The sequence below is a fragment of the Carcharodon carcharias genome, chromosome 8, assembly GCF_017639515.1.
Source record: "Carcharodon carcharias isolate sCarCar2 chromosome 8, sCarCar2.pri, whole genome shotgun sequence".
NCBI classification, from domain to species: domain Eukaryota; kingdom Metazoa; phylum Chordata; class Chondrichthyes; order Lamniformes; family Lamnidae; genus Carcharodon; species Carcharodon carcharias.
In genome coordinates, this window is record NC_054474.1 from 158,056,745 (window position 1) to 158,079,944 (window position 23,200).

General features: G+C 44.0%; 1 protein-coding gene across 1 annotated transcript in view; it reads right to left on the bottom strand.

Moving 5' to 3' along the window:
• LOC121281526 (hemicentin-1-like) overlaps positions 1–23,200 on the bottom strand; it is a 566,775-nt gene that overhangs the window by 238,488 nt on the left and 305,087 nt on the right. Inside the window, exons 23-29 of the mRNA XM_041194473.1 lie at positions 20,568–20,695; positions 18,463–18,735; positions 15,121–15,213; positions 9,741–9,932; positions 7,952–8,082; positions 1,022–1,169; positions 563–689 (exon numbers count right to left, since the gene is read on the bottom strand). Of these exons, the coding sequence (XP_041050407.1) occupies positions 563–689; positions 1,022–1,169; positions 7,952–8,082; positions 9,741–9,932; positions 15,121–15,213; positions 18,463–18,735; positions 20,568–20,695 (1,092 nt within the window). The remainder of the gene's footprint in view (positions 1–562; positions 690–1,021; positions 1,170–7,951; positions 8,083–9,740; positions 9,933–15,120; positions 15,214–18,462; positions 18,736–20,567; positions 20,696–23,200) is intronic.

Sequence of the window (23,200 nt, forward strand, 5' to 3'; positions counted from 1 at the left end):
TACCAATGCTGTTTTAAACGCAGGATTAACATTATTGTTGACGTTATTTGATGAATATAGATGTTAAATAAATATTAGTTTCTCGGTAGAAGATTATTGTAATGATTTTATTAGGATGTTTCAAATAAACATGTTCTTTTGTAGTATTAATGTTTATACTATGAAAATGTCTATACTTTTGCTTCTGGCATGAATTAACAATTTACTTGCAATATTTAATTAAATTAATGCACATAAATTTATTACATTGAGTGGCTGAAATGCAGAAAAATATTTATAATTTCCATAAGTTCCCACTAATTCTGTTGAGTTCTTTGCGATGGCAAGCAGAGCAGGTCTGATTGGTGCTTTATGGAATCATTTGCCCCACCTAAGTGGCTCATGCGGTGAAACGTTAGAGAATCATTTTATTAGGCTCGCACACATAGTCGTATGTTAGAGGGAGGCTGGATCTGTGAATTGATGCCTTGGAATGAGTCAACACCCTCAGAAGAACAACGGGGCAGCCTTGCCTTGGGAGAAGGGTGAAAAAAACAAGACTTTTCTCATTATCCATACTCACTCTCCATCCTTACTCCACCTAATGTGTGGAAAAGGGACTCCGCTGGCGCGACACTCGAGTTCCAGCTCAGAATTCACCAAAACGGCCACTTCTTGAGTGACTCCAGATCCAAAGATCACAGGAGGTACTAAATGCAGATCAAGGTTCAAAAGTTATCAGTCACCAAAACATTACAACATTTTTCCTTTTAAACTGGGAACTATCAGTAGAGGGCCGAGGCCAAGGGTGCAGCCAAGGCTGGACAGAGGACATTTGATGATGCCAACTGTGAATTTTTAAAAGCTTACAGATTACTGGATGAAGGGAAAATAACTGAGGAAAGTAACATGTTCCACAGCTTTGAGAGCCAGGGTAGGATGAGTCAGAGAAACAGAGGTTGTGATGAATCTTTATTTCAACTCTATGTTAATGAAGGGCGCAAAGAGTGGAGCTTGGGAGGAAATTACTGTTGATTCTTACCCTGCACCAGTAGATTGAACTGTTTTTTGGCTGTGCCGGCAACATTAACAGCGTTGCAAGAATACACTCCGGAGTCTCCTTTGCGGGCTTTTGGAAATCGCAGAACACGGCCGCCATTCAGGACTCGGACTCTACTGGTCTCTGCCACCTTCAGAGGAAATAAATCAATGAGAAATGTAACCAGTTTATTGCTATGCTGATGACTGCTCCCTGAGATCAGGGACTGCAGTTTGTGCTAGCCAGTGTCACGGAGGCTTCCCCGGTTAGACAGCTCATCGACTTTACCATGAACACATATGCAGTGTCTTCGCTTGAAAAACTCTATTAAGTTCAATGCCTAATACATCTGTTACAGTTATTGAGTCATTAACAGACACAATTTCTGCAGTTAAAGAACGAAAGCTTTCGGTTAGATCAACATTAACCCAACTAATTATAATAGCGGGAAAATCGGTTAGCTCAGTTGGCTAAATGGCTAGAGTATAGTGCAGAATAATGCCAACAGTGCAGGTTCAATCCCCATACTAGCTGAGGTAGCTCTTAGAGCCTGTCTCATCATCTTGCCCCAGAGAAGCTCACCACCACCTTCTCAAGGGCAACTACAGATGGGCTATAAATACTGACCCAGCCAGCAAAGCCCACATCCTGTGCATGAATTAAAAGAAAGTGATATCATTGCTTGAGCCATTATCAGTAACCAATGATACTAAATGGAGAGTTATAATAACTGGTTAAGACTACATGTGCAGACTACTTAAAACATTTAATCATTCTTCCAGTATTATTTTTTATTCATTTTATACATTTCATTTTATTTCTCAACCATCACTATTTGGTTAGAACTGCTTTCACATGATTCCATTAAGGAAAAAAAAATGGATGTTACATAGTTATTTCGTCCTGACAGCACAGAAACAGGCCTTTTGGCCCAACAGAACTATATCTGGACCTGTTTTCCACAAGGCTTCCAAAAAGCTCTGACAATTTTCCACAAACAAATGGGCACAAGCTCTGAAAGGATTCTCCAGACTCATTTGTTTGTTACAATATGTAGCTGATCTACCGTCAGCCACTGTGACCAGAGTTAAACATCTGTCACTCGGCGAAGAGCTGTTAACTATGCTCATTCAGTCCAGTTTAAAAGTTAACCCACGAGAAGTACAGTTGCTCAGGGAGCTGGTCACCTTCTTGGGGCAGTCCATTTCCACAATGGATGGACACCTAACGCATACAGGTTATCCAGGGGCTGCCCCTTCCCACATCCAAGATATTGGGTCTAGTCAGATATCAGTGAAATTTCATCCTGGGATTTGCAGAATTGATGAAGCCGCTATACGAGCTTCTGAAGGAAGATGACGATCATATCCACCCAGGGTGCTCTGAGCTCCACAACGACGCAGTGACTGAAGTCAAGACGGCAGTCATGCAGGCAACTAATCTGATCAGCCCTGACACAACACAACCTCCTGTGACCAGTGGATGGTGGTAATCAAACTAACTGGATAATAATTAAGCAGGGAAGAGTTGAGAGTCAGTGCCGTAGTTTTGCTATTCCAGTATGACCCACATTCCCAGTGTGCTGGGGAGCAGGGTAAAGGAATTAGGGGAAAGCAAATGGTGGGAAACTGTTTATAATGTAGGATAACATCCATGGCTCCAGATATTATCAATGTTGATCTTGACTCAGGTCATTGTACTGGTTTTGGTATCTTCATGCTCTGTTACTGAAACGCTTGGTGCAAAAATTAAATAGGATAACAATGGCAATTATGGTTTTATTTAGTCTGAAATGTACCTTTAAGAATAATGCTTCTTAAGGAAGATCACAAGATCTGTAGTAACCAACAGGAGAGTAGCGCGGGCTACCTCAGTAGTTAGTAGCATAGAGATAGAGTGGGAACTGAAAGCACACATGTAGTAGCTGCTGAGTATCTTGTAAATAAACTTAGTTTCCACCCAAGAAGTGTCCGCAGATCAACCCTATCAATAGTACCAACTCGGCCGCCACTCACAACAAACTGGGGACGAGGATCCACAGGATCCAACAAACTGGCAACAAGGATAAAACTAGATTAAACAGAAGAAATCAAGTTGAAAAGAAATCGGCACTGTACCTCACCCAATGATTGTAAGTAGAAAGCTTCGTTAGAATTGAAGAAGATATCCCCTCTCAAAATGCCGCAATTCGGGAAAATTGATCCTTTTGATCCAGCCACAGACTGATTCCATTACATAGAACACCTCACGTTCTTTTTTCGAGGGAACGAGATTACGGGGGAAGAGAAGAGGTGAGCGATCCTCTTAAGTACAAGTGGGAATGAAACCTATGGTTTTATTTGAAGTTTGACGGCACCTGGTGCCCCAGATTCAAAACATTTCGACGAATCGGTGGACCTCGTGAAGGGCGATTATGAAGCAAAGCCCTCAGTAATGATGCAGAGGTTCAACTTTAATTCGAGAAATAGGGTGAGGCATGGCAAATTTGAAGCTGCAAACAGAACATTGTGAGTTTGGTATTGTCTCTAAAAGGCATGCTCAGAGATCGTTTAGTGTGTGGTGTGAATGAGGACACTATTCAGGAAAGATTGTTGTCCAAAATGAACTTGGATTTCAAGAAGGCGCTAGAGATAGCGCTGGCCATGGAAAGCGCAGTAAGAGATTCAAAAGCAACACAGGGCGCGCAAAATGGCATCGTCCTCTACATTGGGCGGGAAACCCCAGCCGAGAAAGGGTGCAAAAATACAAGACTCTGCTGAGAAGCAGGAAACAGCTTCCGCTAGCCGAAGAATGAGGAAAAATAACTTAGCAGTGAAATGGGACAATCAGTCTTTTAGCGATTGGCAATTTTTTACAAATCGAATGCTACTATTGTCACAGAAATAGACATACGATGAGTCAGTGCAAGGAAAGATTCAAGCAGGCTGTAAACAAAAGAAGAAGTCCAATAAAATCTACAACGTAGAAGAGCCTGAAACAACAAATTCAGACATTTACCCATTACTTAATCTGAAAGTTGGAAAGACAGAACCAATATTTGTCACAGTGAAAGTAAATGGCAAACCTGCTAAAATGGAGGTGGACACAAAAGCTTCCACTACAGTAATTGGGGATCATACCTTCAGACATTTGAATAATGGTGAACATCAATTAAGTTTAGAAGAAACAGTAGCCAAGCTAAACACATATACGGGTGAAGACATTCAAGTAAGCGGCATAAGCAGAGTAACTGTCCATTATGGAAGCCAATCGGCAAAGCTATCCTTGATGGTGATAGCAGGTGAAGAACCAAGCCTCCTGGGGCGAGAGTGGTAAAAGGAGATTAAGTTAGAATGGGCTGAAATTTCCCAGTTGAGAGCAGGTGGGCTACCAGAGCTACTTAAAAAGTGTACCACCATCTTTAAGGATGAACTGGGGGAAATCCAGGGCCTGCAGGCCAAGGTTCATGTGGATCCAGAAGCAACCCCTCGCTTAATGAAGGCGAGACCGATGCCATATGTTTTGAAAGAGAAAGTTGACATTGGACTGAACAGACTAGAGAAACTGGGCATTGTACAACCTGTTCAGTTCTCAGAATGGGCAGCACCCATAGTCCCCATCCTTAAACCCGACCAAAACGTCCGAATTTGTGGAGACTACAAACTGATGGTTAATAAAGTAGCTAAGCTAGACAGGCACCCCATTCCAAAAATTGAAGCTCTGTCTGCCAAGCTGGCAGGAGGAACAACGTACACAAAGCTTGACATGAGTCATGCTTATCAACAACTAGAATTGGATAATGCCTCCTGGGAATTTGTCACAATTAATACCAACAAAGGGTTGTACCAATGTACACGATTGCCTTTCGGTGTCTCCTCCACTTGTGCCATCTTTCAGAGAATAATGGAAAGCTTACTGCAGGGACTGCCCCAGGTTGTTATCTATTTAGGCAATGTACTGGTGACAGAATTCACTGAAAAAGAGCATTTGACAAACTTAGAAGTCTTAAAATGTTTCTTGCAAGCTGGAGTGTGTCTAAAGAAAAAAAAGTGCACGTTCCGAGCGAGGGAGGTAATCTATTTGGGTCACTGGGTAGATTCACAGGGTCTCCACCCGGTTGAGAAGGAAGTGGGAGCCAGACGAGAGGCACCTATGCCACATAATGCCTCAGAGCTCAATTCATTCCTAGGAATGTTTGACTATTACGGGCAGTTCTTACCCAATTTGCCTACAGTACTTGCCCCACTGCATTCTCTACTCAAAAAGAACCAATGTTGGTCTTGAGACATTTCCTGTTGAGGATACTCAAACCAGGACTGATATGTCTGAGGTTCCTGTACGAGTTGAGGATGCAGAACTGCAGATGCCCACCGAAGCACCTGATGTTTAGGCAACTCCAGAAAAAGGGGCTCCTAACAAAGCATCTGAAGTTGTAGGGCTGAGACATTCTACACACATCAGGAAACCACCTGAAAGACTGAACTTTAAAATTCCTTATCCAGTGTAAATAATGTTGTCTTGAAAAAATTGTACTTGTAAATATAATATGTATATCCGAGTTAAATAGGGATGAATGTAGTAATTATGGTTTTATTTAATGTGTTTAAGAATAATGCTTGTTAAGGAAGATCACATGATCGATAGTAACCAATAGGAGAGTAGCGCGAGCTACCTCAGGAGTAGTATAGAGATAGAGTGGGAGTTGAAAGCACACATAGTTGCTGCTGAGTACCTTGTAAATAAACTTAAAAGTTTCCACTCAAGAAGTGTCTGCGGATCAACTCTGTTAATAGTACCAACTCAGCCACCTCTCACAACAAATTGGCGACGAGGATCCACAGGATCCAAAACTAACTGATAGTGAAGGATCAGTAAGCATATTTCACCCTCAAATCATGTAAGTATTTGATTTTAAATGTCTGGATGAACCTTTTGACTGCAAACTCCGTAGTTATCTGAAACTGCTCATGTTGCCTTAAAAGGTAACTACAAGAGCCAGATCGAACCGGTATGAACTGGTCCATAACTGATAAAATGCGGTTGCATGTACGAATCACATCAAGTACAAATCACATGACACCAAAGAGACCCTGGCACAGAAAATTGTATGAAAAGAGCAGGAAAGAGGAACTACCAGCAGCGATGACAAAACTTGCAGCGGAGAAGAAGGAGCTACAAGCAACAGAAGACCAAGTGATTTAACCCAAGTATCTGAAGCTAAGTCATGTGCTGTCCAGGCTGAAATAGAAAGTAAATCCTGTCTAAACCACCCCGTTACCGTCTAGTTTTGTTCAGTTTTTCTACCTCCTATACTTAATTAATCGTTCCAACTGGGCACAATTTGATGGTCTCACCGTCAACTCTTTTTTGTCAGGTTTGAGTGCAGCAGGAATCCTTACAATTCGCACCACTCTGTGGGTAAAGAGGTTTCTCTTAAACTCCCTGTTGGGTTTATTGGTGACTACCTGATATTTATGGTCCCTGGTTTTGGTCTCACCCACAAGTGGAAAAACTTTCTCCACGACTATCCAATCAAACGCTTTCACAATCTTGACGGCCTTTACCAGGTCACCCTTCAGCCTTCACTTCCCAGAAGGAAAAGGCCTCAGCTTATCCAATCTTTCCAGAAAGGTATAAACTCTTGGTTCCGATATCATTCTAGTAAATCCCTTTTGCACCTTCCCAGTGCCTCTGTGCCGCCGGGTTCAACCGCTGGTCTCTGTCCTCTTGGCTGACTTCACTCTGCTTGGATGTTACAGCCTAACTTGCAATCATCAGGCTAGAAAGCTGAACTCCTGTTTGGCATTAAACGGCATCTGCTGCAAAATGCACATGCAGCTGACTGGACAAGAGACGGGATGGGTTTTGCTGCGGTACTGTCCCTTTCCATGACCCACCAGCCCTCTGACAATAAGGATTGAATTTTCCTTCAGTGGTGCGGAAACAGGAGTCAGGATTATTTCTGAATCCCAAAACGGTCCCCAGGGAAAAACAGCCACTCATTGGGAATTTGACCAGAGTCCCCCACGCCCTTAGCTGGCATGGAGATAGGACCCCCATCCGAATAAGGGCAGTGGCCAGATCCCAAAGCTGGAGCGCCAATCAGAGCCCTTTCAGTAATACAAAGACAAAATACTACAGATGCTGGAGATCTGAAATAAAAACAGAAAATGCTGAAAATACTCAGCCGGTCTGGCAGCATCTGTGGAGAGAGAAACAGAGTTAACATTTCAGTCCAATATGAAGAAGTCATATTGGACTCAAAACACGGTGGGAGGCTGGTGGAGCCTCACTGGCCCTGAACCATCTCGGCCAATGCCAGGAACGGGTTTGGGAATCCGGCAAGCTGGCCAGTTCTGGTATATCCGAGTCCTGCCTGCCTCTGTTCCTGACCATACAGTTCAGGAACCACACAAAATGGTTGCTTGGGTGAGATACTTCAGGGTCCTGCCAGCATTGGTAGAACCAGGTCCCAGCCTCAGTGCAAGGCACTGCCTTCAGGGTACGAATTAATCACAGAAAGTTAGAAAATAGGAACAGGAGTAGGTCATTCGACCCTTCGAGCCTGCTCCGCCATTCAATATGATCCTCTATCTCAATGCCATACTCCCGCGCTCTCCCCATACCCCTTGGCACCTAACCCTATTATTTTCTCCAAGTTGTCCAAAAACTTTCCTTGGTACTTCTTACATCATATGCTAGAGTCTCACCAAATCATCCTGGCCATTGACAGATTGTTCAGTCAGTAATCACTAAGAGAGTGCCCCAGCTCTAAAACACCTTTTTGGCTTTCATTCAATGGCTAGAACCAGGAATGTAGCCTCTAGAGCTACAGCTCTGGATTGAACTGGCTTATTGCTACTTAGCAATATGTTATCAAGCCATGTCACCACCCTACCTCTCCCCAACTTCAATAACAGACCCAGGTTAAGAACATTGACTGTCCACACATACCTGCTGCTCATTTTTGTACCAGCTGAGGGTTGGTGTTGGGGTGCCGCTGGCATCACACTCCAACGTCAAGGGCTGGTTAACCGACGCTGTGATGTTGTGTATTCGGTTGTTGCCTTGAATCTCAGGGGGAGCTGGAAATGAAGGAGGGCGGGCGAAGAAGGGAGGGAGATCAAACATTTCAATCAACACAGAAAACAGTTAATGCAAACATGAGTGCCTTCACGCTGTATTTCATCTGTTGCTGCCATACCACAAACTCCCATGCAACACTACATGAACAAAGCAAGATACTGAAGGGAGAATCCTCCAAGACCTGGTTTCACTTAATTTTCATTTTGCGTGTGTTACAACACAGCTGCTCTATAACTTCATTAATTGTTTGCAACTGTCGGACCAATGGACTGCCTTTTAACTTTGACTCACTGAAAAGGACGGCTCAGGTGCTCTCAGCAGCATTCCAGATCCAGCAGAAGCTGCTTGCGATGGGAGCTGGTGATCTCCACCAAGGGGCTATAAATTCTGGAGCTGGACGAGAATCAAAAAAGCATGTGCACAACAATGTTGACGATGGTAATAGTGGACTTGGGGCTCCTAAGTTCTTAACTTTTTTTTTGGAAAGATATTAATACTGTCCTCTCTCACTTTCCAGGCGCTCTCTCTCTGCCCCAGCCATCATGGCTAATAGTGTGGGGAAACGACCCGCTCCCTGAACGTTACTTCAAGCTGCACCACTCATAATGGTTCAGATTGGAAACTCTGAACAAGATTGCGGAAGTGAATTTGCCACCCACTAATTCACATTACAGTGTAACCCTCTACTGCCCACCCTGCAAAGACTTCTTTCAGCTGCCATAGCATAAGAAAGCGTTAAACGGAACTCTGAAGTTCAATCAGTCTTTAAATGCATAGTGAAAGCAATACATGAGTACATGCCAGACATGGAGAAAACAGCCCAGGCTGTAGTGTTCCAGCTTTCAACATAACTTACAGTCAAACTCATTCAAAGTATGGTCCAAGCAAAGTTCAGCCAGGTAATGTCATTCGTCTCCAACCTTGCCAGCAATGGGAACACCACAATCCAGTGGGAAACTCCAGCTCCAACAAAACCTAATGCAACTCCCCAAACTGAGCCAAGTGACTTGGAAGTTCCAAACTCAGAGTCATAGAGTCATTACGGCACAGATAGAGGCCATTGGGCCCATCGAATCCATGCTGGCTCTCTGCATAACAATCCAGTCAATCCCACTCCCCCGCTCAATCCCCATTGCCCTGCAAGTTTATTCCCCTCAAGCACCGATCCAATTTCTTTTTGAAATCATTCACCCTCTTCACTTCCACCACCCTCATAGACAGAGCTCCAAGTCAGCACTGCTTGCTGCATAAAAATGTTCTTCCTCACATTTCCCCTGCCCAAAACTTTAAATCTGTGCCCTCACTTATACCATCAGCTAATGGGAACAGTTTTTCTTTCCCTACCTTATCTAAACCTGTCATAATCTTTACACCTCAATCAAATCCCCCCTCAATCCCCTTGCTGCCCCTGTGCAATCCCACAGCCTTTTAGTTGCAAGTTGGCATTTAGATATTCAGCTATCTTCCAGAAATGCCTTCTGATGCCATGCACTGGCCTTCTGTCTGATTAAAAATGCCGTGTGCTAAACATCCGGACACTTGGATCAGTAACTGAGTTCTGATTCCAATCTCTGTATTTGTCTGGCCGTCTCTTCTGGTTTATCCAGTGTGACGATGGTTCACTAGGAGAGTTTAACATCAAAGCATAGCTATTTACCTCGGACTTTTAATCGATACATTCTTTTGGAAGATCCAGCCTCATTTGTTGCAATACACAAATAATCTCCACTATCATAGGGTGAAGCTGAATCAATTAGAAGAGAACCATCCTCCAGTATTGAGATTCCTGGTTCATTTGCTGGAAGGTCTAAACCATTTTGTAGCCAGCGTATAACTGGTGGAGGAGTTCCTGGAGATATATAAACAGAGAAGATCAAGCAAATTACAGATATCATGAGGGTACATCAATAAAGGGATTCAATTGGTATATGGAAAATGTTTGATCATGATCTATGTCTATTTCACTAAATTAGAAGTCACAGTAGGTGTGTAGATGGGAACAGCAAGTTACAAAGTGTAAGGACTCCAACCCATTCTCTCAGTTCCTTCGCCTCCGTCGCATCTGTTCTGATGATGCCACTTTCCAAAACAGTTCTTCTGACATGTCTTCCTTCTTCCTTAACTGAGGTTTTCCACCCACGGTGGTTGACAGGACCCTCAACCGTGTCCGGCCCATCTCCCGCGCATCCGCCCTCACACCTTCCTCTCCCTCCCAGAACCATGATAGGGTCCCCCCTTGTCCTCACTTAACACCCCACCAGCCTCCGCGTTCAAAGGATCACCCTCCACCATTTTCACCAACTCCAGCATGATGCCACCACCAAACACATCTTCCCTTCACCCCCCCAGTGGCATTCCGTAGGGATCGTTCCCTCCGGGACACCCTGGTCCACTACTCCATCACTCCCTACACCTCAACCCCATCCCACAGCACCTTCCCATGCAACCGCAGAAGGTACAACACCTGCCCCTTTACTTCCTCCCTCCTCACCGTCCAAGGACCCAAACACTCCTTTCAAATGAAGCAGCATTTCACTTGCACTTCCCTCAACTTAGTCTACTGCATTTGTTGCTCCCAATGCAGTTTCCTCCACATTGAAGAGACCAAACGCAGACTGGGTGACCGCTTTGCAGAACACCTTCGGTGTGTCCGCAAGCATTATCCAGACCTCCCTGTCGCTTGCCATTTCAACACTCCACCCTGCTCTCATGCCCACATGTCCATCCTTGGCCTGCTGCATTGTTCCAGCGAAGCTCAACGCAAACTGGAGGAACGGCACCTCATCTTCCGATTAGGCACTTTACAGCCTCCCGGACTTAACATTGAGTTCAACAACTTCAGATCATGAACTCTCTCATCCATCCCCACCTCCTTTCCAATCCCCCTTTTTTCTAATAATTTATATATATTTTTAAATATATTTTTCATTTTCCCACCTATTTCTCTTATTATTTTTAAATTTATTTCCATCCATTGTTTTATCTCCACCTTTTAGCCTATTTCGATCCTTCCCTCTAGCCCACCCCCACTAGGGCTATCTGTCACTTGCTCGTCCTGCTTTCTACCCTTAATGTCCCCATTAGCACATTCCTTAGATAATATTAACCCCGTCAACACCCCTTCGTCCTTTTGTCTATGACATCTTTGGCAATCTCTTCTTTGCCTCCACCTATCACTGGCCCTCTATCCAGCTCCACCTGTCCCACCCACCTCTAACAGCTTATATTTCACCTCATTTCTATTTTTCTTTAGCTCTGATGAAGTCAGACGGACTCGAAACATTAACTCTGTCTTCCTCTCCGCAGATGCTGTCAGACCTGCTGAGTCCAGCTATTTTTGTTTTTGTTTCGGATTTCCAGCATCCGCAGTATTTTGCTTTTATTTTAAGTTACAAAATGTCATGCCCAGAACACATGATGGAAAACAAAATATATGAATGTCTACATCATCCCGGTTACATTATAAAATGATTAACTTTTTTTAATGGGAAAAAGCTTTACGCTGACTGAAGCCTGACTAGCTACGGCTCACACAAAAGGAATTCGAGCCTTCAGGAAATAGTAAGGATCTCGGTTATCTCTGAAGAGGTGCGAATACCCCCTGTGACTGCAGAAATCAAATTGCACAAAGACCAACGGAGACGATAACCCCTTCCTGCCCGTTACACAAAGCGACACAAACAGATAAGGGGCTGGATTTTTATGTTGTGGATGGGAAACAGGAGATGGGCCTGTTTCCTGGTCCTGAACCTGCCCCTGGGAGGACACAGTCACTGACCTGGGTTTTAAATGGAGGTGTCCCCTCAACTGGCACGGGGACAGGTTTGGGAGGTGGGAGGGCCAGTCAGAGGCCTTGCAGCTTAAAAGGAGCAGCAGCCCGCAAGGGGTGCTAAGAGCCAGATCTTGCAGGCCCAAAACGGGACAGAAATGGTCAGCCGAGCAGCACAGGCAGAGGTCCCGCCTCCATTTCCTCTGGCAGCTATTTTGTGGGGATGGGAAAGGGCGCAGGGCAGGAGGCCCCTCTGTCCCCATCAAAAGGCCAAAGGTCAGATCTTTCAGGGTTTTCAGCAGGGTGAGTAAGCTTCGGAAGCCCGATGTGACACCGCCATATGAGAAAAGGTGGAAATGGCCATGGAGGCAGGATAGAAAACAAGGAAAAATCTTGAAAGGCAAGTTAGAGGACTTTTGGGGCCTTACAGGTGGCATTGGAGGCAAGTTACCATGGAGGAAGGTCAGTATGGGAGGGGTAGAGGCAGGGGGATGACTCCATAGAAGGGCCAAATTTTGTGGAGGCATTGATTTTGATGGGCCCAGGAGGCTCGTATCTGCATTTTTAAGTTCCAGTAACCGAGGCTCAGGCCTGGTGCCGGAATTATAAGGGATCATCGGAACCCGCAAGGAAATAGGCAGCGAGTCAGGCCCTACAGTGGGATCACTGAGGGGCCATCCTGCCTTGGTTACTGCCTTGGGTCAGTCGATTGAGACAACAGGCGTGCCTCTGGCACCAGGTAGGGCCACGTTCCACTAGGAAAATCCTGTTTCCTAACAACCCGGTGATTGTGGCAGGATCCAACAGTGGGATCAATCCCACCTCCCGATTCCTGCCTCCGACATGAAGATCCAACCCTGAGTGACCGAGAGGGCACTTCATTGTGGAGGCACCCTCTCTCTAACTTTTTTTACAAGTTCAAATAAAGGACAGAAAAGCAGCATTGGGGAAAGTCAGGGGAGATAGGTGGGTGGGGTGGGGAGGTGCTGGGTGGTGTGTGTGGTGGTGGTGGTGGTGGTGGGGCATTGGGAATCCCTCTATAGGGCAGACTTCAGCTCCATCCACATTGGGGTGGGCAGCGTGAACCTGTGGGGTCCAACAGCTGGGACACTGGGTGTGTGAACAAAGTTAATAAACTCTCTCAGCAAAGAAAAGTTCTGTGCCTTGGTTTGTGACTTCACAACCGATTTGGACCGTATTAACAGCACTAGCCGGTTACTTACTTTTAAATAACCCATCGCCGCAATTCTTTAGTGAGAACCTTCCTTTTAGGCCTCTGGCCATGGTCTAAAGTAAGAAATCATCTCTCCCACTTTCCAATACCTCATGTGACAGCAGAACCTGCCCCAGCTTCAATTTATTTTTATTCAGGAAGCCATTTCAAATGCTTAAACAGGTTAGACTTCTTTTTAAATAAATGTTCTATGAGCATATTGTGAAACAAAGGGGCTTGCTTGGAGATTAAAGAAATCAGCTCTGACGGCGTGGTTTCACAATGCACTGAGGAGACCAGTGCTTTGAAGTCATCTCTTTTACATCTCTTTGTGGATTTGGAGTTCTGGCAGCAAGAGTCTAGCAGACAGTTAGCACCAATTCAATGGGCCAAATGGCCTCCTGTGCTTGAAATGGTTTCCGTTATTCAAATTCACAATTGTGATGACAGCCCGGATATTAAGCTGCGCGAATGTTTCAGGTGCTCATCTGAAATTCCTCTAAGCTCGTTTAGCAGGGCGGTGGGGTCAAACCTCCAGTTTAAAATAACTAGGTTAATGATTGCACAACGACAATGGTGAGTGGAATAGCCCAGACTAATAATAACCTGCATTTATATGGCGCCCATAATGCAGTAAAACGTCCCCAATATGTTCCACAGGGGCGGTTGTCAAACAAAATTTGACACCGAGCTGTATGAGGACATATTCGGACAGGTAACCGGAGGTAGGTTTTAAGGAATGAGGAGAGAGAGAGAGAGAGAGAGAGAGAGAGAGAGAAAGGTGTAGAGAGGGACTAGGAAAATGAAGGCACAGCTGCCCACAGAGGAGCGATGGAAATCAGGGCTGAGTGCAAGAGACGTTTAGCGTTTGGTCACTACTACCCTGCAATATAATTCAGTGCGGACAGATATCATCCAATTTTGATGGCAAAAGCTGACTTGGTCACTGGTATTATTTTAAAAAATAAAGCTGCTCCTGTCTCCAAAAAGACAGTGGGAACCAAGAGGCAAAAGAACAAAGTTAAAGAAAAACTTTTAAGCCTTTAAATGCAAGAAGCAAGTGATTAATTAAATGAAAATAGAACAGGAATAGATGAGTAAAATTAGAATAAAATCAGTGAGAAGAATAAACAGGAGAAAAAAAGGCAAGCGCAGTCAAAACATTAATTTAATGTAAAATCATTCAGTAGTTTAGGTTTATTTCAAATTATGATGATTTCTGTTCATTCAGTTCATTACTGTATTCCTACAATCTTACAGCATGTTCAGTCCATCTTGTCTGTGCTTCTCATCAAAAGGATTATCCAATTCATCCCACTCCCCTGCTCTTTCCCCATTGGCCTGTAAATGTTTCCTTTAACAAGTGTTTCTCCAATTCCCTTTTGGAAGAGCTACTGAATCTGCTTCCTCCACATTTTCCGGCAATGAAATACTAGATCATAATAACTCCCTAGGTAAAAAGGTTTCCTCATTGCCTGTCCTGCTTTCAGTTATCTAAGCTTGTGTGGACCATAAACACATCGGCCGAACAGCTAGTTTCTGTTCTGTAGATACTTCATAAACTTAAGTCCGTGTCCTTTGGTAACTGACCCTCCTGTTGGTGAATACAGTTTCTCCCTATCTGCTCTATCAAAACTTCTCATCGTATTAAATGTAAACCTCCACTTCACTTTCCCTGCTGTAAGGAGAACAGTCCCAGTTGATCTCATCTCTTCATATAACCAAAGTAATATTACTGTTTATTTCAATGTCACAGGAGGTGCTGCAGAACAAGGAGTTTTGGGGTCTTTCGTGCCCCAGGCTTCTTCGCATCCTCATAATGCACTTATCTGGCTCCCTGAGATGCTTCCTGAGGGTCTCTGGCAACAGCCTGTGCCATGCTCTCCACACCAGTATCCATTTTATTCTCGCCAGGTTTGGGTGGGAGCTGCTCTGTTGTTACAGTAACAAGGCCTTGGCATCACCCTGGCCAGTTGGCATAACTGCCACTCTGTCCCTGCCACTCCCCTCTCTCCCCCAACAACCCCTCACCCCCACAAGTAAATAGACCCTCACCATTGGCTGGACAGGGGAGCATGATTTTTTCTCTGGCCAATCGCTCTTGGTCGGCATTGAACGGGAAAACATCTTCGTCAAAAAATGGCGGTTCTAATGAAACATAAAAGACATTTGAAAAGACTTGCATTTATATAGCACCTTTCATGGCCAACAAACATCCCAAAGCACGTCAGAGCCAATGAAATACTTTTCGAAGTGTAGTCATTGCTGTGATGACAGAAACATAGCAGCCAAGCTCCCACCAGCAGAAATGTGATAATGACCAGGTAATCTGTTCTTTTGATGTTGATTTAAGGGTAAACATTGGTCAGGTCAACATCGCTGTTCTTCTTCAAAATAGTTAAGGGAAGTTAAATTAAAGGGTAGATCATTAGAGATGTGGTGGAAGACATTTAAGGGGATGTTTCATAACACTCAGCAAAGATAAGTTCCAGTGAGAAAGAAAAACTCTCGGAGAAGGATGCACCATCCATGTCAAACTAAGGAAGTTAAAGAGGGAATCAAATTGAAAGAAAAAATGTAGAATTCCACAAAGAATAGTGGCAGGTCAGAAGATTGGACAGAATGTAAAAACCAACAGTGAGTGACTAAAAAATATCAGAAGGAGGGAGAAATTAGAGTATGATAGAAAGCTAGCTAGAAATATAAAAGCAGATAGTAAGAGCTTCTACAGATATTTAAAAAGGAAAAGATTAACTGAAGTGAGCATTGGTCCTCTAGAGAGAGAGGCTGGGGAATTAATAATGGGAAATAAGGAAATGGCAGAAGTGTTGAACGGGTATTTCGTGTCTGTTTTCACTGTAGAAGACACAAATAGCATCCCAAAATTACTCGTAAATCGAGAGGTCAAAGGGAGGGAGGAACTCAAAACAATTACAATCACCCGGGAAAGGGTAGTGAGAAAATTGTTAGAATTAAAGGTTGACAAGTCCCCATGTTGGGCTTCATCCAAGGGTCTTAAAAGAAGTGGCTATTCAGATCCTACATGCATTGGTTTTAATTTTCCAAAATTCCCTAGATTCTGGAAAGGCCCCATCAGATTGGAAAGTAGCATCTGTGACAGTCTATTGAAGAAAGGAGGATGGCAGAAAGTAGGAAGCCACAGGCCAGTTAGCATGGCATTGATCATAGAGAAAATGCTAGAATCTATTATTAAAGAGATTATAGCGGGGCACTTAGAAAATCTTTATGCAATTTAGGCAGAGTCAACATGGTTTTGTGAAAGGGAAATTGTGTTTGAGAAAGAAACAAGCAATGTAGTTAAGGGGAGCCAATAGATGTGGTTTATTTGGATTTCTAGAAGCCATTTGACAAGGTGTCACATCAAAGGTTACTCCACAAAATAAGAGCTCATGGTGTAAGGGGTAACATATTAGCATGGATAGAGGATTGGTTAGCTAACAGCAAACAGAGAGTAGGCATGAATGAGTCATTTTTGGGTTGGCAAGATGTAAGTGGAGTGCCACAAGAATCAATGCTGGGGCCTCAACTACTTACAGTCTATACCGATGGCTGGGAGGAAGGGGTCGAATGTATGGTTGCTAAATTTTCTGATGACACTAAGATAGGTAGGAGAGTAAGTTATGAAGAGGACATAAGGAGTCTGCAAAAGGATTTAGATAGGTTAAGTGAGTCAGCAAAAATTTGGCAGATGGAGTATAATGTGGGAAAAGGTGAACTTGTCCACTTTGGCAGTTAGAATAGAGAAGCAGTACATTATTTAAATGGAGAGAGACTGCAGAACTCTGTGGTACCGAGGGATCTGGGTGTCCTGGTACACGAACCACAAGAAGTTACTATGCAGGTACAACAAGTGATTGGGAAGGCAAATAGAATATCATCTTAGATTGCAAAAGGAATGAAATATAAAAGTAAGGAAGCTTTTGCTACAGTTGCACAGGGCATTGGTGAGACCACATCTGGAGTACTGTGTATTTGTTCCCCTTATTTAAGAAAGGACATACTTGTATTAGAAGCAGTTCAGAAAAAGGTTCAGTCGACTGATTCCTGGGATGAGGGGTTGTCTGATGAGGAAAGGTTAGACAAGTTGGGCCTCGATCCATTGGAGTTTGGAAGAATGAGAGGTGATCTCATTGAGATCCTGAGGGGACTTGAAAGGCTGGATGCTGAAAGGATGTTCCACCTTGTGACGAGAACTAGAGGAGAAAATCTAAAACTAAATGGTCTCCCATTTAAGACAGAGATGAGGGGAATTTTTTTCTCTTGTAGGGTCCTAAGTCTGTGGAATTATCTTCCTCAGGGAACAGAGGAGGCAGGGTCATTGAATATTTTTTAGGCTGTGATAGATTCTTGAATAACAAGGGAGTCAAATGGTATAGGGGGTAGACAGGAAAATAGAGGCCGTGCAATCAGATCACCCACGATCTTACTGACTTGCGAGCAGACTTGAAGGGGCTGAATGGCCTACTCCTGCTCCTATTTCTTAAGTACTTACACTGTTACGGTTGGAGAGTGCACAAAACATGCTCCACCCAGTTCTATCCTAAAATGGCCATTGAGGTCCTAGGTACATCATAGGACCCCAATATGTAGATTAAAAGTGGCGTACTGCTTGAAACAGGCAGGTGCTTTGGTCACCCAATAATCAGCTCCTGGGAAAGAGGCAGCAGGTCAATCATCACAGTTAATGGGTTATCATGCCTATCAAATTCTGTTTGAGATTATCACCCCATTTACATTAATCTTGACATTAAAATAATCTGTGATTCTGACATTCCCTTCCCTTCTGGTACACCACTGGCTTCAGATTTGTACACAAAGGAGGGCGAATGAAAGGAGTTGATCATTTGATTTTTCTTTTTCTTTACTGACCAGCCTAAGGGGAGGTCTTGCGACACATGGTAGTGCCCCTACCTCTGAGCCAGAAGCTCCAGGTTCAAGTCTCACTTCTGGACTTGATGTCCACAGAAGGTGCATTCATAATGTGGCCAAACAGGTTTTTTTTTATCAGCCTGTAGATCCTTCCAATGTGTCTGATAACAGGCAGTAAAGAATGGGAGAGTTTCCTGCTCAGCCATACTGCAGAAGGTAATGGCAAACCACTGTAGTACTTTGCCAAGTATCATCATGGGACCAATCCCATGGAAGTTCATGGTCGCCAATGCTCTCTTAGTGTACGGTACATTGAAGGAGGAGGAATCAGTCCAAAGCCAAAAAAATAAACAAGTCAGGGGCAACATCCAAAATTCAAAATATTTCCAGTCTCCAGTGTAGCTCCTAGTATGGCTAATATGAAAGTAATCCAGACCTGACATTGTTGGTATCCAAAATGGAAACTACCATGTGGTGGTGATATAAATGGTTCCAATACGCACTTACCCAACACTGCCAATGTCATTTCAGTCACATCATGCCCGGCGCTATTGGTCGCTTCACAACGGTACGTCCCAGCATCAGAAAGTTCCACGTCTGCGATGCTGATTGAACCATCAGGACCATCCAGGGAGTCCCTGGCACCCTGCAGCAGGGCTTCATCACCTTTGTACCACCTGATTTTGGGAGTCGGGTCACCATGTGCCAGGCAGGGAAGGTCAACGGACTGACCCGCAATCACCTTCAGGAGATGATGTGAAAGATGGATTTTGGGAGGGACTAAAAAGACAGAGAACAGAATAAGAAAACATCATTTGGTTCAGTAATACCGTGGGCTCTACCCAGCTTACTTATAGAATCATAGAATAGAATCACAGGACGGTTATATCACAGAAGGTCATTCGGCCTGTCACGTCCATGCTGGCTCTCTGCAAGAGCAACTCAGCTCGTCCCATTCCCCCGCCTTCTCCTCATAGCCCTGCAAATTTTTCCTTCAGATAATTATTCAATTCTCTCTGAACGCCCGATTGTGTCTGCCTCAGGCAGTGCATTCCAGATCCTAACCACTCGCTGCAACACATTTTTTCTCATGACGCCATCGGTTCTTTTGCCAATCACCTTAAATTGGTGTCCTCTAGTTCTCGATCCTTCCACCAATGGGAACAGTTTCTTGCTATCCACTTTGTTCAGACCCCTCATGACTTTGTCTCCAAGGGGAAAAGTTTCTGCAGAAATTCTTCCTGCAGCCCACCCACAGGGGAAGTCAGACCCCATTCCAGTTGATCCAATAATGCTTAAATTTTACAGAATGAAATAGCTTCTTACTGATGACAAATCCATGGCCCCAGGGGCTCAGGAACCAACATAGTCTGAAGAGACAACCACGAACTTTGGTGTCGGTGACTGGTGACCCAACAGAAAATCCCCCAGTAGCAGAGGACAATCTCAACCTGAAAACTTACACATCTATTTACTGGCCCTACATCCACTATCCCCACCAGTAGTAATCTTGGCACAATGAGAAAGAGTGTAAAAAAAGCAAGTAATGTGTGTGTACACAGATTTAAATCTTATGCATCAGCAGCTGTGTTGTTCCTACCTGAGGCTTGTTGAGCCCCAAAAGAAACATGTGTAAAAGTGAAGTGTGCTCTCTCCATCCCCCTCTTCATTTGCTGCAGGTACATTGGGACCTAGGTGATTGTGCCAACTTGGCTGGCACATACCTCCATGCAGCCTGCGCCATGCTTCACTGGAGGTTGGCTTTCAGTCACAAGACTACCCACTTTGATGCCTCTCCTGCAGCAGAACCTTTGACCCTCCACCACCAAAGGAAACAGTTCTGCCCACATTTCTCCAGTGTAAAAGAAAGACTTATATTTATATTGTACCTTTTGTGATCTCTGGAGGTCCCAAAGCTCTTTACAACCAATGAAGTTCTCTTTGAAATGTAGTCACTGTTGTGATGCAGGAAACACAGCAGCCAATTGATGCACAGCAATGTGATAATGACTAGATAATCTGTTTTAGTGATGTTGGTCTAGAGATAAATATTTGCCAGGACACAGGGCATAATCCCACCTCCCCTGTCCTCCTAAAACCGCCCTCCACCACCCCCCACTCCCACCAATTGAAAACCTACTATTCCTTGAAATAGTGCCATGGGATCTTTTACTTGCACCTACGAAGCCAGCTGGGGCCTCAGTTTAATGTCTCATACTGAAAGAGCAGGAACAATTGGTGCACTTTGTTTACTTTGACAATGACTTTCCCTTTAGTACATGCTGCAGCCTTCAAAGAAATTTACACGCCTTAGCCAAGTGTGCTGCAGTCCCAATTCCCCTCACTAACCCTCCCAACCCAGTAGTCTATTGTGATTAAGGCAAGGGACAGCCCTTTCAAAATTCTGCACGGCCTATTACAGATAGACCTGAGACTGTGCCTTAATTCAACTCCATCCATTTTCTACCAATTTGTCAAAGTCTGGGATCAAGTGTCTCCTCTGAGACAGGGTACCAGAGATCAGTCAGCAGCCGGGGAACCAAACTCCAAATATCAGTCAAGGAGGTAAGAAACCAAAAGGAGAACACGAAGCAGGGATAAATAGCTCTCACCATGAACAATGAGTTGCAATGTCAACGAGGCGTTCCCTGCTCTGTTTATAGCAGAACATTTGTAGAGGCCACTGTCAGATGCTCTTAAATCCAAGATTGTCAGTGATCCTGATGGTAAGACTGTGTACCTAATGGCAAAGAGAGCAGGTGGTTCAGGAAAGGGAAAAGATTTGCACTTCACATCCACAAAATTCTTTACAAATTGGCTAATGCATTAAGATAGCGCCAATGTTCATCTCTTGAGCCAGAGTTTGAAGTCAGCCCAGGCAACAGCCATGGACGGCAGCAATGGAGCACTATCCGGATAAGTTCTCCAATTTACCAACTGCACTAAGACAAAAGAACACAATTAGTCTGTATTTCAATACCGGCAATTCTTCTAGCCCTTTGGATGTAGGACTGGCAATATGTGCCAAAGGGGGCATGATAAACAGAGTTAGGAATGGAATCAGGCAGCAGTTGTTCAGAGGATAGTGGAAATCTGGAACCCTTCTCTAGAATTGGTGCCTGCTGAGTCAATTGAAATCATCACATCTGTGAGCGATAGATTTTTCTTAGCTGAAGGTATCAATGGATATGGAGCAAAGGCAAGTAACCAAGGGGAGGTATGGATCAGCCATGATCGAATAGAATAGTGGAACAGGCTAGAAGGGCTGAAAGGACAGAATGTTCATCTGTTGGCAGGTTTGTTCTAAAGATCTAAGACACCTAGGAACTAAGTAGAGACAATTTTAAATGAGTTTCACATCACCCTCTTATATCTCCCTGTTGAGGTTGTGTTGGTTTTTTTTCTGCTGGAAGGTCAATTGAACATTTTCAGCTTTTCATTTGGTCTTGCCTGTTGCTAATGGATGATTGCTACTGCTGAGAGACCTGACCATGTCTTATATCAACCTATATGTAATGCACTTCAATTTGTGCACAATTCCATACGTAACACACTCCAGGTTATTCCCTCACACAATTTGCTTGTGACATATTACAAACATGTGATAGCCCCATTTGTTGCACATCCTTCATGCACTTCACAGTATGTGACACACCAGCTTGCCTGTTAACACTAAGTGATGCACTCTATTTTCTTCTATGTGCCATATGCCAGGCTTCGTGTCATCCTGTGTGTGACACATGCCAGAATGCATGTTGTCCTGTGTGTGACACATGTCAGGCTGCATGTTTCCTGTGTACAACACACGTCAGGTTGCTTGTTGTCCTGTGTGCGAGATATGCCAGGCTGCATGCTGATCTGTGTCCTATCAATGTTTTAATAAATAGGAGGATATGAATCGTATAAGATGTATTCATAGTCCTTAAACTGCCAGTATTTAAATAAACAAAAATCAAACAGTGATGTTATTGAAAAATATTCTCATCGCTTTGAAGAAACAGAATAACAAACATAAAAATGCCGACAGTAATTAAGAAGGCAAGTGTGTCTGATCTGATTTAAATGCCCTACTCTGCCACATTCTCACTGTCTGACTCGGACAGATAGGACCAGCTGTGATATTATCAAATAACCTCAAAACATCAGCTTCAAACCAAATCCGGTGTGAAGGCCTGCAACCTGATTTGAACTTGCTGGGATTGTGAGAGAGCAGGAATTGCAGACAGTCCCCTAACTGAAGAGGATCCACCCAAGCTTCTGTACCTGGGTTATAACCTGGATTCCTGCTGCTGGGCATAAAACAAGTGCAAGAATGTGATTTTCATTATCAGGAAAGGCTCGAGACTCTGGGGTTCTTTCCATTGGAAGAAAGGGGACCAGAAGAGGATCTAATAGAGTTGATCAAAAATATGAGGGATCGTCATTACATAAATTGGAAAAATATGATTTCTGCTGGTCAGTGTGTTGGTGACTAAAGGGCACAAGTTTAAGATTACCAATAATGGAGCAAAGAGGGGGGATCAGTAATTCCATCCTCACTTCTCTCAGCAGCCAAGGGTGCATTCCATTTAGACCAGGTGAATTTTCTGCTTTGCAGACTGCCAACCTTTGAAGTAGATCCTCTTGCCTGAGAAGGGAGAAGGCTGAGCGAATGACCTGATAGAGGTCTTTAAAATAATGGCAGGCATAATAGAGTGAAGGTAGAGAAAGAGCGTTTCCACTCCTGACAGAGACCAAAACCAGACACTGCAAATATAAGATGTTCACCAATAAAGGCAATAGAGAATTCAGGAGAAATTTCTTTACCCAAGGAGAGTGGTTAGAATGTGGGACTCACTACCACGAGGAGTATTTGAGGTGAATAGTATAGATTCATTTAAGGGGAAGCTGGGTAAACACATGAGGGAGAAAGGGATGGAAGGATATGTCAAAAGAGTTAGATGGAAAGGGGTGGGGGAAGGCTCACGTGGGGAATTAACACCAGCATTGACCAGTTGGGCTGAATGGCCTGTTTCTGTGCTATTGCATGTCGAGGACATGGGATGCACTACCAGAAATAGTGGAGAAAGCAAACTCCATGGCAGCTTTAGAAAGGGATGCAGAGAAATCTTTGGAAAAGAAATGAAGATTGGGTAGGGGAGAGGAATAGGGTGATGAGGTGAATGTGCTGTGCCTGTAATGCTGGTGACAAAGTCAATAACCGACTCTTGGCAGTCAGGCGCACCGAAACAATCGCCTTCTCATT